The 14,271-nt window shown below is 50.8% G+C and overlaps 1 protein-coding gene and 1 long non-coding RNA gene across 6 annotated transcripts; one reads left to right on the forward strand and one right to left on the reverse strand.

The window, feature by feature from the left end:
* The first annotated feature begins 162 nt into the window (after window positions 1–162).
* Window positions 163–8,752, forward strand: PRR22 (proline rich 22). Of its 5 annotated transcripts, none has more exons than XM_081895777.1 (3): window positions 163–394; window positions 2,884–2,946; window positions 7,539–8,752. In XM_081895777.1, the coding sequence occupies exons 1-3, from the start codon at window positions 268–270 to the stop codon at window positions 8,672–8,674; spliced, it is 1,326 nt and encodes a 441-aa protein (XP_081751903.1). In that variant the 5' UTR covers window positions 163–267; the 3' UTR covers window positions 8,675–8,752. The 5 variants fall into 5 exon arrangements, with proteins under 5 accessions (XP_081751903.1, XP_081751901.1, XP_081751899.1 ...); XM_081895775.1 differs by having other exon boundaries at window positions 234–390; window positions 2,884–2,960; XM_081895773.1 differs by having other exon boundaries at window positions 234–390.
* On the reverse strand, window positions 2,231–2,827 carry LOC309361014. Its single transcript, XR_014164294.1, has 2 exons — window positions 2,452–2,827; window positions 2,231–2,400 (listed from the first exon to the last, which is right to left on the reverse strand). It is a non-coding gene; the product is annotated as an uncharacterized lncRNA (long non-coding RNA).
* Window positions 8,753–14,271: the final 5,519 nt, after the last annotated feature.

Here is a 14,271-nt window from a genome sequence, read left to right on the forward strand (position 1 = left end):
TCATGTCGGCGAGGTTGTGGGTTCGATTCCTGCACCGCAGGGGGTGGGTTTAGATGACCGCGGGGGTGCCCCTCCAACTCTACAATTCCAATGCCCCTTCTCTGCCTCAGAACTTGAGTGGGCCAACCTGGAACGCTTTCCCGAGTAACCATCCAAACAGAACTTTTTCTCCGTGGCGACGGCTCCAGGAAGTCAGTCCTCAGGCAGGCGCCCCTAGGCAAAAGGGGTCCAGATGGGCAGACTGCCCTTCAGCTCAACGGAGGGATTATGCAGCAACCGAAACTGTTTTACCCCCAACATGAGACATACACCCCTCGGCCTTTAGAGAGACCCGACGGACAGTCCAACCGGCCCTTCCCAGCTTTTGTTCTCCCTGAAAACCTTGCCTCCGTAGGTAGGATCGGTTTACGCCAGCGGGGTTTTCTTACCTCGTTTTTTTCTGGGATGAGGCCAACCCCACATCTAAGGACGACAGCCCGTATGGCAAGTCCCCCATGGGGGTCCTTGGCTTGTTGGCTCAACAGCATATTATGGGAGGACAGGTTTCCCCCTTACAACTTCCTGTAAAACTAATTTTACACGCCATATTATTGCAAGGGCAGGGATACGGGTGGCGCTGTGGGTTAAACCACAGAGCCTAGGACTTGCCAATCAGAAGGTTGGCGGTTCGAATCCCTGCGACGGGGTGAGCTCCCGTTGCTCGGTCCCTGCTCCTGCCAACCTAGCAGTTCGAAAGCACGTCAAAGTGCAAGTAGATAAATAGGTACCACTCCGGTGGGAAGGTAAACAGCGTTTCCGTGCGCTGCTCTGGTTTGCCAGAAGTGGCTTAGTCCTGCTGGCCACATGACCCAGAAGCTGTACACTGGCTCCCTCGGCCAATAAAGTGAGATGAGCGCTGCAACCCCGGAGTCGGTCACGACTGGACCTAATGGTCAGGGGTCCCTTTACCTTTATTATTGCAAGGAGGTAAGCTGTCCTTCAGTCACGGTCTCCCCATTCTAAGCCAGCCTCGGTCCTTATTTTCCTTTCCTTTCTCTCACATCGCTAGCAAAGGCTCCTGTGCCCTCGCAAGCCTCTTTTCCCCTTGGCGTTTATATTTTGAGAATAAGTGTTCTCGCACACGGCTGGAGCAACGTTGCTGAAACATGCGCCATCTTGGTGCAGGAGGAAGTGTGCCTCCACCGCCGCCGCAGCACATTCCTTCAGACCCATGGCTTTTTGAATTATATTCTGATTATTGGGGTGGGGAATCAGGATTGGGTGTGTGTGCGTGTGTGAAATTCCACGCGGAATAGAGCCCCGATATCTAGCCGTTGCCGAAATTCGGTTGAGCGGCACAGCTACTACAAAGCGCGCTGCTAAATTGTGCACAGATGTTCAGCAGCTTTTGGGTGCACAGAGCGTCTGAGAGCAAGGGGCAGTGGACTCGCCTCAGAGCTGTTGCAAAACTCATGGAAGGTAAAAGAAGGAACCCTCAATGCAAAACACACACACACAGAGAGAGAGAGAGAGAGAGAGAGAGAGAGAGAGAGAGAGAGAGAGAAGGGCTCACAGAAAAGGCACAATGGATTTGAGTTTCCGGAAGGCAGAGTACAAAAGGTACAATCAAACCTTGGTTGTTGAATGGAATCTGTCCTGGAAGACTGTTTGGCTTGCAAAATGTTCAACAACTGAGGTGCGGCTTCCGATTGGTTGCAAGAGCTTCTTGTACTCCAGCGGAAGCCGCACCAGACATTCGGCTTCCGGAAAACGTCTGAAAACCGGAGCATTTACTTCCGGGTTTTCGGCATTCGGGAACCAAAACGTTCCAAAACGGAGCCATTCGAGAACCGAGGTTTTGACTGTATAGTATAGCAAACTGATGCAGGTGGCGCTGTGAGTTAAACCACAGAGCCTAGGGCTTGCCGAGCAGAATTGGAAGCTGCGATTTGGTTTCCGAACATTCGACTTCCGTTCAACCTCCGAGGTACAGCTGTATTTTCATCTGAGGAATGTTGGAGGGCATGGCATCGTTGCTAAGGGGTGAAACCAAAAGGGGTTGCTCAGCCCTTCGGAGCCCAACCGGAAGTAGAGGAGGAGATTCCTGGGAGACAGAATGGGAGAAACGACGCAGCTGTGTTGTAAACAAAAATTGCCCTTTTCCCCATATGGGGTATCCAAGAGCCCATATAGAGTCCTTACGTAGGTTCCCTATTGGTAGGAGAGAATAACAGAGGCCAACTAGATAATATTGAGAAGCAAAGCAGCTAGTAAGCCTGATCTTTATTGATCTGTTGCAACAGGGTGCTCCCCTCACACACAGGAAAGGAGGAGGAACCCAGAAAAATGGTGCGCAAGGCCTTATAAAGACTTTTGAAATTGCCACCCTGTAGATCAAGACCACCCCCAGAAACATCATACCTACATCACAGAAGGGGTGTAACCTCAGACCACCCCTCAGATACATCACACCTACATCACAGAAAAGGTGGTCTAAAACAGAAATTTGAATGTTGTTTTTCTCCTGTCCTTGTTTATCTCCTGTCTGGCAGGTTACTTGATTGGATTGCCTGGGTAGCCTGGCCAGTCTTTTGTAATGATAAATACTTAGTTCCTGGGCCAGGTCACAGGCTCACACCCTAGTCATATCTTAAATGTGCCTTTAAGACAGGATTTGTGAAGGAAAAGACAATGGGGAGGTTTCCCACTTTGACCTTGCAGAGAAAACATTTGGTCAGTTTAGGAATCAAAATGGTTCCAGGTCGGTCTTCCTGTGCTGATCTATGTACGTGCTGGGTTGGTACACTTATGAACATTACCATATATCTAAGACCATCAAATTCCTATCACAGCTGGCAAAAGCAGAGGGTAAAGCATGGATTTTTCTGTGTGTTGACGTTACAGGGACACCCAGTTTGTACCACACCCCCAGCCAAGAGAAAGAGCTATTTGCAACACCCCCGGCAGGTAACGCTTACGTGGTGCGTAGAAAGGAGCTACTCTCGCGGGTGCGTGGGTGGGATTGGGTTTGCGGATTGTGGCCTGTAAATCTCAACTCAGGATAGGGCAGGACAATGCCTGGCTGGGTTTCTGACGGACTAAAGCTGAGATTTGGTCGGCAGCTATTGCCATAAGAAAACTGAGCCGATTGCCGTTCCGCCATCTGCTGCCAAGTAATGGAATTCATCGCTTCAAAGTACACGAGCATGATTAGTTTTGATTTTGCTCACCGTTGGGATGGGACACAAAAGCCCATCTGATGCACACGGAGGAATAATAATAATAATAATAATAATTTATTTATATCCCGCCCTCCCCAGCTGAAGCCGGGCTCAGAGCGGCTAACCACAGTAAAATGTTACAACATTCTAAATTCATTTCATTATAAAATCAGTTCAAATCAGATTAATGGTGACCATTGGGCTCTGTGAAGATTGCCAAAGGAGGGAGTCAGGCTGTGCCCTGGCCAAAGGCCTGGTGGAACAGCTCCGTCTTACAGGCCCTGCGGAAAGATGTCAGGTCCTGCAGGGCCCTAGTCTCTTGTGACAGAGCGTTCCTCCAGATTGGACCCACAGCCGAAAAAGCCCTGGCTCTGGTTGAGGCCAGCCTAACCTCTCTGTGGCCTGGCTAGATTTTTACATCTTCCCTCATCCACCTTTAGGCAAGCATTCCACACAAAAATACTTAGGCTAGAGTAAATCACAGACACTTAGCTTTGCAAATAAGCGAGTATTTTACACGCAGAGTTTCAGAAGTTACAGAAAACAAGTCTCTGTCCGTTGGCAGTAAAATAAGGAAGAAAAAGGTTCCAAATGGCTTTGAAAGAAAGAACTTGTTTCTTTCAAAAGAATAATGCAGGTTTTGTGTTATGGAGGCTGTCAAAATCTCCTTTAGAGAGATTTTATTCACGTGGTTATCCTTCAGTTGGGAGCCATTCTGCACGGCTCCTTTCTTCCAGGAAGACACAGAGAGAGGGAGGGAGGGAGGGAGGGAGGGAGGGAGGGAGGGAGGGAGGGAGGATCCAAAGGCTGCTAGCCACCCACTGGCAACTTGAGCTCAGGGCTCAGCTTAACCCTTTCATGCATGCAAGTGTGAGTCAATAGCCGCATATTACAACAGGAATTACTCTTTGAGCTCCTCCTCCTGATCTGGCCCCTCCAGGGCACCTCCATGGGACTCCTGACCATGGCTATATTGGGCTCACCAGTGTGGATACAACGTAAGAAGATGCACACAGACCCTCTGCGCACAACGCACAGAAAATCACTACATGCAAATAGTGCTTAGAGCTGAAGAGCCAGGATTGGGTAGCCCTATCTGCTGCCCACCTGAAAATGCCCCAATATTCTAGTTTTTTTCTTGATTTCATCTTCGTAAAACATCTTCAGTAACTCAGCCCAATACCGCAGACGGCGGGTTTTTGCACAGAAACCATAGGATATCAGCCTTGATAGAAGCTAGTTCCATATAGCTTAGTATTGTTCACACTGACTGGCAGAGACCTTCCGGGGTTCCAGGCAGGGGATGCCCCTGGCTGAGGTTCGGGGGGGTGGCAAGAGGGCTCTTAGACCCGTCGGAGCACAGCGCCCCCCTCCCTAAGCCCGACAGAAGCTTCCTGGACTTTGCGAAGGGGGCGCCAGGCTTCAATACTTTAATACAATGGTACCTTGGTTCTCAAACTTAATCCGTTCCAGAATTCTGTTCAAAACCAAAGTGTTCCAAAACCAAGGCGCGCTTTCCCATAGAAAGTAAGGCAAAATGGATTAATCTGTTCCAGACTTTAAAAACACACACCCTAAAACAGCAATTTAACGAGATTTTTACTATGTAACGAGACCATCGATCCATATAATGAAAGCAATAAACAATGTACTGCAGTCACACAATCATTCACTAGCTGAACTGGGTTCCACAGAGTCACCAAAACAAAAACAAAAAAAGAGCCGCTGAAAGAAAAACGCAAAATAAATAGCGAAAACAGACAGACTTAAAATGGAAGTGTGGCACTCAAATTGGAAGCATAATACTCAAAATAATGGCCAATGGATCATCAACTGTTCTCAGTTGCGGATTTTTATATACAGTGGTACCTAATTTCCCAAACTTAATCCGTTACGTAAGTCCGCTCCAAAACCAAAGCGTTCCAAAACCGAGGCGCGCTTTCCCATAGAAAGTAATGCAAAACGGATTAATCCGTGCCAGACTTTTAAAAACAACAATTTGACGTTAATTTTACTATCTGTGCTGGTCCCGGGGGGAAGGTTACCGTTGGCGTAGTCAAAGTCCGGTCCTGGGTCACTAGCCTGGAAACAGTTCACAAGGAGCGGAGCGAGGTCCAAAGCCGGAAGCCAGGCGGGGACAGGAACACTGGAGGGTCAGGTCTGGGTCCGGGCAGGAACAGGTACTCAACAACGACGTTGCTCCCGCAACCTGGGACCGGGCTGACTGGCCTTTATCTTCTGTGAGGCCAGGGGCAGTCCCGGCCCCCAGGAGACCCGCCTCCCCTGGCCTTAAGGTGAGCACTCCTCCTGGGAGAAACCAGTTCCCTTCGCCTCTCTGCCCTGAGCCTCTGCAGTTCAGGAGAGGCTGAAAGGTTACTGGGCCCAGGGGGAGACTCACCTGTAGGCACTGAGTCCTTAATCACCTCTGGAGCCAGAGTGGACTCACCTGGTGCCTGCTCCTGAGGATCTGGCACAGGTGCAGGCGCTTCAGAATCAAGGCCCTGCCCCAGTTCAGCCGGCCCTGGAGGCGGGGACTCCTGGGCAGGCTGGGATTCCTCCGGTTCAGCCTCTGAATCGGATTCCCAGGCCATCACACTATCTAACAAGACCACTGATCCATAAAATGAAATCAATAAACAATGTGCTGCAGTCACAAAATCAGTCAATCACTAGCTGAACTGGGTTCCACACAGTCACAAAGAGAGAGCCGCAAAAACAAAAATGCAAAATAAATAGCAAAAACAGACAGACCTCAGCGTAACACTCAAAAGGGAAGCGCGGCACTCAAAATGGAGCACTTTCGGCTTCCGAAAAAAGGTCGCAAACTGGAACACTTACTTCCGGGTTTGCAGTGCTTGGGTTCCATGTTGCCTGAGTACCAAGGCGTCTGAAAACCAAGGTACCACTGTACTCTAATTTATAGGGAAAATTTGGAGGAGTAACCCAGTTCCTCTAGGCCACTGACTGTACACAACTGCTGGGGATTGTGTTTCTGGGAGTGGGAGCTGGGGAAACTCCTAACACATTTCCCAGGAGCATTTTGTGGCAGTGGCGTAGCGTGGGTTGTCAGCACCCGGGGCAAGGCAAGTAATTTGCGCCCCCTAACCCGTGGATTTTAGTAGGGGCAGAGAGCTGCGAGTGTGAGCGCGCCCCCCCAGATGTTGTGCCCAGTGCAGCCGGCCCCCCCTGCACCCCCACGCTACGCCACTGTTTTGTGGGGGGGGGTGTAGGGGGCACCATGGCCATTTGAAGTGGGATGATGGAGTGCAGATGGAGCCAGGCACTGGTCTCCATTCTCTATCCAGACAAGCAGAAGGCATCGCAAGAGCTCACAGACACCATCTAGTGCTGGAGCCCTGGGGAAAGGTGTGTGGCCTGGACAGAGCCCCTAGGGCAATAGAGAGAGGGATTGGGGGGCTGTGCCAAGGTTCTGCCCCTCAACTAATTAGTAATAACAATTATTTATTATTTATACCCCGCCCATCTGGTTGGGTTTCCCCAGCCACTCTGGGTGGCTCCCAACAGAATATTAAAAACACATTAAAACCTCAAACTTTAAAAACTTCCCTAAACAGGGCTGTCTTCTAAAAGTCAGGTAGTTGTTTATTTCCCTGACATCTGATGGGAGGGCGTTCCACAGGGAGGGTGCCACCACTGAGAAGGCCCTGTGCCTGATTCCCTGTAACCTCACTTCTCGCAGGGAGGGAACCGCCAGAAGGCCCTCGGAGCTGGACCTCAGTGTCCGGGCAGAATGATGGGAGTGGAGATGCTCCTTCAGGTATTCTGGGCCCAGGCCGTTTAGGGCTTTAAAGGTCAGCACCAACACTTTGAATTGTGCTCGGAAAGGTACTGGGAGCTAATGTAGGCTTTTCTGGATGGGTGTTAAATGGTCTCAGCGGCCGCTCCCAGTCGCCAGTCTAAAAGCCACATTCTGGGTTAGTTGTAGTTTCCAGGTCACCTTCAAAGGCAGCCCCACATAGAGCGCATGGCAGTCGTCCAAGCGGGAGATAACCAGAGCATGCACCACTCTGGCAAGACAGTCTGTGGGTAGGGAGGGTCTCAGTCTGCGTACCAGGTGGAGCTGGTAAACAGCTGCCTTGGATACAGAATGGACCTGTGCCTCCATGGACAGCGGTGAGTCCAAAATGACTCCCAGGCTGCGCACCTGGTCTTTCAGGGGCACAGTCACCCCATTCAGGACCAGGGAGTCCCCCACACCTGCCCACCGCAGTCAAAGGAAGTGGCAGTCAGCCGTGCCTTGGTAGATTTGAGCAGGACATATGTTGGAGGGTGCTCTTTGTCCGCCCCTCATTTTCCTCTCTCCTCGCCCCCTGCCAGGCTTCCACATGGCTCCGTGCGGGTGCTTCTTCGACCCCCGGATCTACCGCATTGAGTGGGCTACGGCCAACTTCGTCCAGCCCTCCGTGTACAAACTCTCTGGTGCGCCGGGCCCGCAAAACACCTACCTGCTGGACGGCCAGAAATACCTCAAGAGCCCTGTCCAGCCGGTCGCATACCCGCCCTATCAGCCAGTTGCCAGCAACCCCCCGTTCGTCTTGCCCTTCTTCAAGCCCGAGGGGCCCTCGACACACTTGGCGGACCACATCGGCTTCGTGGGGAGCCCTGCCCACGGCTCCCCCTTTGCAGAGGTGGTCTCTCTCCACAGCGAGGGCCCGGGCCAGAACAAGGAGCCTACGCTTCTCTCCACGCTCCCTGGGCTGAACCCAAGCGAGCGGCCAGCCTTGGCAGCGGCCTATGAACCCCTAAAAGACTGCCACAACTTGGCCTTCCAAGGTTTCAAGGACTTCCAAGCGGACGAGGCAGACGACGTCCAGAACCCAGATTTTGCAGAGGACCCTCCAGCCCTGCCAAACACCTCTCCTGAAGACCACCAGGCCATCCTCGGCGCACCGACTGCAGACATCATGCCCGAATCGGAGTCTTGCATGGACCTGGAGAGCATCATTGCGGCCGGGAACGCATTGATAGAGGAGGAGGAGGCGTCCTTCAACCTCCCAGAAAAGGTCCTCTTAGAAGATGCCATGAAGTTGTTTGACTGCTCCCCGGTGAACTCAGACACCGAGGCTTCGTTGGACGGCTTGGGCAACGGACGCCACAGCCGGCACTGGGGAGATAGCCTGAGGGACAGTTGCTTCTCTGGAGAGGATTCAACCAGTGACATCCGGTCCCTCAACTTGCCCGACGAGCTTCTGTCTTTCGATTACAGCGTGCCGGAAATCCTCAGCGCGGTGACGAGCCTGGACTACCTCTACGATGTGAACGCTTTCGGGGAGGAGTCGCAGTGGGAGGCCCGGCCCTCCTCGCAGCCCCACCTGCAGCACGTGTCCCACGTGGGCCTTGAGGAGAAAGCGAAGAGCGGTGTTGCCACGAAAAACAAGCCTGCGGCCGGCCAGTCAATGGCTGCGTCTGTGCAGGAACCCCAGGGACAGGATTCCACCTCATTGGAAATCTAACTGGACAGGGGGTTGTGCCACTAGATCAAGGATGGGGACAGAGTTCCTGCCATTTTGTCTATTAAAAAGAGAGAGAGAGAGCTTTTTAGAACTCGAACTGTGTGCCTGTCTCTCCAGGAGGACTCACTGTGTATCTTTGCAAATTTAAAACTGCATGGAAACCCGGTTTTACGTCACGCAGGTAGAACTGTAGTCGGTGAGGGGGAGTCAAGGTCTTCGTCTTGTTCGGACTACAGTGGTACCTTGGTTGTCGAACGGATTGGCTCCTGAACAAATCGGCTCCCGAACGCCGCAAACCCGGAAGTGAGTGTTCCAGTTTGCAAATGTTTTTCGGAAGCCAAACATTCAACGTGGCTTCCGATTGAGTGCCGGAAGCTCCTGCAGCCAATCGGAAGCTGCACCTTGGTTTTCGAACTGTTTTGGGAGTCGAATGGACTCCCGGAACGGATTAAGTTTGACAACCAAGGTACCACTGTACATGTGAAGTTGGGACTTGGGAGCAGGTTGGGAATAACTCACGAGGTGTCAAGTGAAGTTAACTCTTTATTCAAATATTCCAAAACAGTGTAGGCCTAGTGGTCCCAGCAACACTCCCCAGTAGATCTTGTCCCAATGAAGCAGTTGCAAGGACTGCCGCACTCTAAGGCTCCTCCTCATCCAATTCCATCCCAAGCAATCTGAGACGTCTCCATCTTGCCTGTCTCTGCTCCTTTTCATACCTCTTCTGGTTCTGGGGGGCCACGAGGAGGGGAGCGGGTTGGAGCAGGAGAGGGAGACCCCCTCACTTCTTCAGCAACCTGCCTCATCTCTGCCTCTGGGCCTCCCTCCTGTTTCAGCTTCTGCCGCCACGTCTGGACTGCTCTCTGCCACAGACTCTCCCTGCTCCTTAAAACCTGTTGCCCCGTCAGCTTCCGACACCACCTCCTCCTTCCTTGGAATGTCAAAAGCTGTTTCGTTCCCCCTGCCCATGCCCTCCTTCTATGCCCCCACCCACCCAAACGCATGTTGGGATACTGCCAGGGAGATAAAGTCCATCATGACTCCATGTCGTCTCTGGACGTCCATCAATCTCCCGTAGACACGCAGTATCAGCAATTAGCGACAGGAGCTCCAGAAAATAGCTTCCCACATTCCTGGGCTGATGCACACTCTATCAGCAGAATTCACACAGCGAAAGATGCACAGCAGGAGAGCATATTTACAAGTTTATTCAGCGTTGGTCAGAACAAAGAAAAACATGACTGCCTGCTTCGGTCTGCTCAGGCACAGAGAAACGAAAGCAAAAGAAAACATAAACACCCTGTGAACAGGAAATGCGCAGACTCTGTGACTCACATAGCCTGCTCCCTTTTAAGGTGGAACGGAAATATCCTAAAAATGCACACCCATTCATCATTTTGTCTTTGTCTCACCTCTGTTTGCTGTGGTACCCCGAGCAAGAGTTGGCTTTTTATTAGCATCAGAAGGCCCTACACAGGGGGGTCAGGCCTATTTAATCTCCAGCAGATCTGGCCCCCATGGAGCAGTTGCTGAAACTGACGTCCCCCCACCTTCAACACCCATCTAAGTCTCCTCCTCTCCAGGGTTCCTCCCAAGCAATCTAAGACAGGGCCCACATGAAGCTAACCTCTCCTCTGCCCCCCCTTTTAAAAAGATTTTTATTGATACAGCAAGAAAAAAGAAAGAAAAAACCACAAATACCAAATTACACACAAGAATAACCATAGAAACATAATTTTCTTAGCAAACAATAAAACATATATATTGGTCTTAACACTAAAGACCCAACCTCCCGTCCATTCCATATTTCGATTTCATATTACTTATTGCCAATACACACTTTTATCATAATTAAACTTATTCTTAATATATCTAATTTCTTATATCTACCTTGCAACTATTACTGAAGTTCCTCGAATGCTGCAACAGAATTTAAACTACTATATTTATTTTTCAGATATTCTTTGAAAACCTCCCATTTTGAAACAAATTCCTGTTTTGATTTATTCTTTATTTTTTCTGATAGACCAGCTAATTCGGCATATTCTGTCAGCTTTTGGATCCAATCTTGTATAGAGGGGATTTCATTACTCTTCCATTTTGCTGTGATCAAAACTCTCGCTGTTGCTGTCGCATATAAAAAGATACCCTTCCTCTTTTGTGGAATATCCAAATCTGTTATTCCCAGGAGGTCGGACTCTGGTTTTTTATTGAAAGAGATCTTTAGCATTTTTTGCAGTTCTGCATGGATACTCTCCCAGAATACCTGTATTTTCCTACATATCCACCACATATGGTAGGAAGTTCCTGAGTCTCTGCATCTCCAACAATCACTTGACACATTTTTATACATTTTTGAAAGTTTCCATGGTGTTAGATACCATTGATGTTGCCTTTTTTTAAAGTTCTCTCTAATCGTGTAACAATTTGTGAATTTCCAATTGATCTTCCATAAGTTTTCCCATTGGGCCATGGTTATTGAATGGCCTCTCCTCTGCCCTTTTCATCCCTCTCCTGGTTCTGGGAGACCAGAAGGAAGGGGAGCTTGTTGCAGGAGGATGGGGAGAAACCCAAGATTCTACACCAGCCTGTCTCTCAGCCTCCCTCCTCTCCAGCCTCTGCTTCCACCTCTGATTCTGCACTGCTCTCTGCCACAGACTCTTCCCACTCACTAAATCCTGTCGCCTCTCCCGCTTCTGCTCCCTCTGACTACTCACTAATCCCCGGGCTCTGAGCCTTCTTCCCTTGGACGTTCCCCAGCTGGTTTCTAACGCTACTTCTCGGCACCCAGCCAGTTCGTGACACAGCAGCTCCCTGTAAAATAGGCCATGGCTTGTGTGTTCCAAACGCACACTTGGTGTGCTGGCCCCGTGGTTTACCCGAGAGGCGAGGTCCAAGTCCAGTCTGTGGTCAAAGGTGCAACATGGAGGCAGTCCGTAGTAGCTGAAGCTGGGTGCAGGGCAGGGAGTCGGGTGAAGTCAGGAACAAGCTTGCAAGCAGGGAATCAGGGCGGGTCAGGAGCTCAGGCAGGAAAGCAGGACAGGATTCAGGCAGGAACTAGCAACCATCAACGTTGCTCCCGCAACTTGGGACTGGGGCTGGCCGGCTTTTATCTTCCCCGAGGCATAGGACGGCCCCGGTCCACAGGTGACTCACCTCTCCTGGCCTGGAGGTGAGCACTCCTCCTGCGAGAACTTAGTTCCCTCCGCCTCTCTGCCCTGAGCCTCTGCAGCTCAGGAGAGGCTGGAGGGTTACCGGACCCAGAAGCAGCCTCCTCTTCCCCTGACAGGGCTGTGAGTGGAGCACCTGCAGGCAATGGGTCCTCCATCACCTCAGGAACCAGAGAAGACTCAGCTGGTTCCTGCACCTGAGGATCCAGCACAGGTGAGGACCCTTCAAGCTCATGCCTCAGCCCCGGGTCAGCTGGTTCTGGAGGCGGGGAATCCTGTGCAGGCTGGGATCCCTCAGGTTCAGTATCCGAGTCCGAATCCCAGGCCACCGCACCTGGTCATGTACCCAAACGAATTGGCTTCCGGACTGTGAAAGGAGGACAGCAGCCCATCCCCTGTGGCTCTGCACCTGGGCATGCCTAACTGGCTGAAAGACGGCCCACCCCAGGCAGTGAACCCATTCAGAGAGACAACAGGAAGCTTCTTTTGAGAATGAGCCAGTGAACCCATTCAGAGAGACAACAGGAAGCTTCTTTTGAGAATGAGCCAGTGAACCCATTCAGAGAGACAACAGGAAGCCTCTTTTGAGAATGAGCCATCCTGCCGCCTCTCTGCTCCAAGAGTGGTTTGCTGAGCCAATTCTCCTCAATGTAACCCCCCCAAAAAAAGAAACCTAGCAGGGGGAGGCTGGAGGAAGGCAGTAACAGAACAGGGATCCACACAGAGACTCAGCGGTCAGCCTCCCAGGTGGGATGAGAGGATCCTTTGACATCATTGGAGACTAGGAATAATTCCTCATAGTACAAGGGGGGTTGACAGGGTTAAAGTGCCCCGTAAAGGAAAAAGGAATATACCACTTGGTTGCAAGAAGAAACAGCTCCCAAGGCATAGATCTCAGGAACCATCGTGCAAAATTTGGCTAGAATCTGCTGTGTTGAAAGACTGTGGCTTTGATTCAAATCGGCACCTGATTTTATCCAAACAAATGTGTGCATGAGCAACATACACTTAAAGCACGTTCTACCTGCCCCACCGCCTCCTTACACACACCCAACAATTAAACCCCTGTGCATAGCTGTCAACCGTCCCTTATTTGGTGGGAAAGTCCCTTATCCCAGCGCCGTGTCCCGCTGCTGTCCCTTATTGAGGATGTCCCTTAAATTTCCCGGGTTTCAAAGGAAGCAGCTCCTCTCCCTCCCTCCCTGCCGGCCAGGGAGGAGGGAGGCTCCAACTGTGTTGCTTGGCTGCGTTGCTCACCCAATAAGGAGTCTAAGAACGACTGGGGGGTGGAGCTTGCATGCCTTGTGCCGATCAAATCGGCCGCATTGCCTGGGGACTCGCCTTTGCTCAGCGCTTCCCAGCGCAGAGGTGACGGTGGTTTCCCTTGCTGCATCCCCTTTGCCGGGTTGCTGCACTGTGGGAACCACCGCTTGAGGCTTCGTTTGGCTGCTGGCTGGGCTTTCTGCCTTTGGCTCGGAGGGGCTCAGAAGTTGAACATACCTGTGCCTGGGAAATCCCTTATTTTGGCTGCTGATCCCTTATTTCCGAGGCTGCTGGTCCCTTATTTTCAAATCTGTAAGTTGACAGCTCTGCCCCTGTGTTGCAAACAATTATCAGTAATACCCAAGGCAACACGATGACCAAGTACAACAATGCAATATCAATAGAAACTCCTTATATAATCTATACGGAACATTGAACCATATGAAATATGCACTCTCTGCAAAACTAAAATAAACAGAAATCTTATAAATCTCTGAAAGTCACAAAATGAGCACTCTTGGTGGATTCTCTTGAAAACATAGAACCAAATAAACGTAAGTCTTATAAGTCTATGAAAAAAAGCAATGGGTGAAATGGTGAAAACAAGCCGTTTTATGGCGTCCAGCGCTGCCGAAGTGGTCCGCAAACAGTGATGAACAGTGATTCCAGATATACCCACTGTTTCGTGGAATTCTTCTTCAGCACAGCAGAAGGATACAGAAATGCTTCCTAAACTGCAAATGAATTATTGAAACGATGACCTGCATATACATAGTAGCTTGCAATAACTCAAATTATTACAAACTATACGCGGGTGGCACTGTGCGTTAAACCACAGAGCCTAGGACTTGCTGATCAGAAGGTCGGCGGTTCGAATCCCCGAGACGGGCTGAGATCCCGTTGCTCGGTCCCTGCTCCTGCCAACCTAGCAGTCAAAGTGCAAGTACATAAATAGGTACCACTCCGGCGGGAAGGTAAACGGTGTTTCCGTGTGCTGCTCTGGTTCGCCAGAAGCGGCTTAGTCCTACTGGCCACATGACCCGGAAGCTGTACACCGGCTCCCTCAGCCAGTAAAGCGAGATGAGCGCCGCAACCCCAGATTCGGCCATGACTGGACCTAATGGTCAGGGGTCCCTTTACCTTTATATACGCAAGAAACATAAT

The sequence above is a fragment of the Podarcis melisellensis genome, assembly GCF_964234715.1.
Source record: "Podarcis melisellensis genome assembly, chromosome: 18".
NCBI classification, from domain to species: domain Eukaryota; kingdom Metazoa; phylum Chordata; class Lepidosauria; order Squamata; family Lacertidae; genus Podarcis; species Podarcis melisellensis.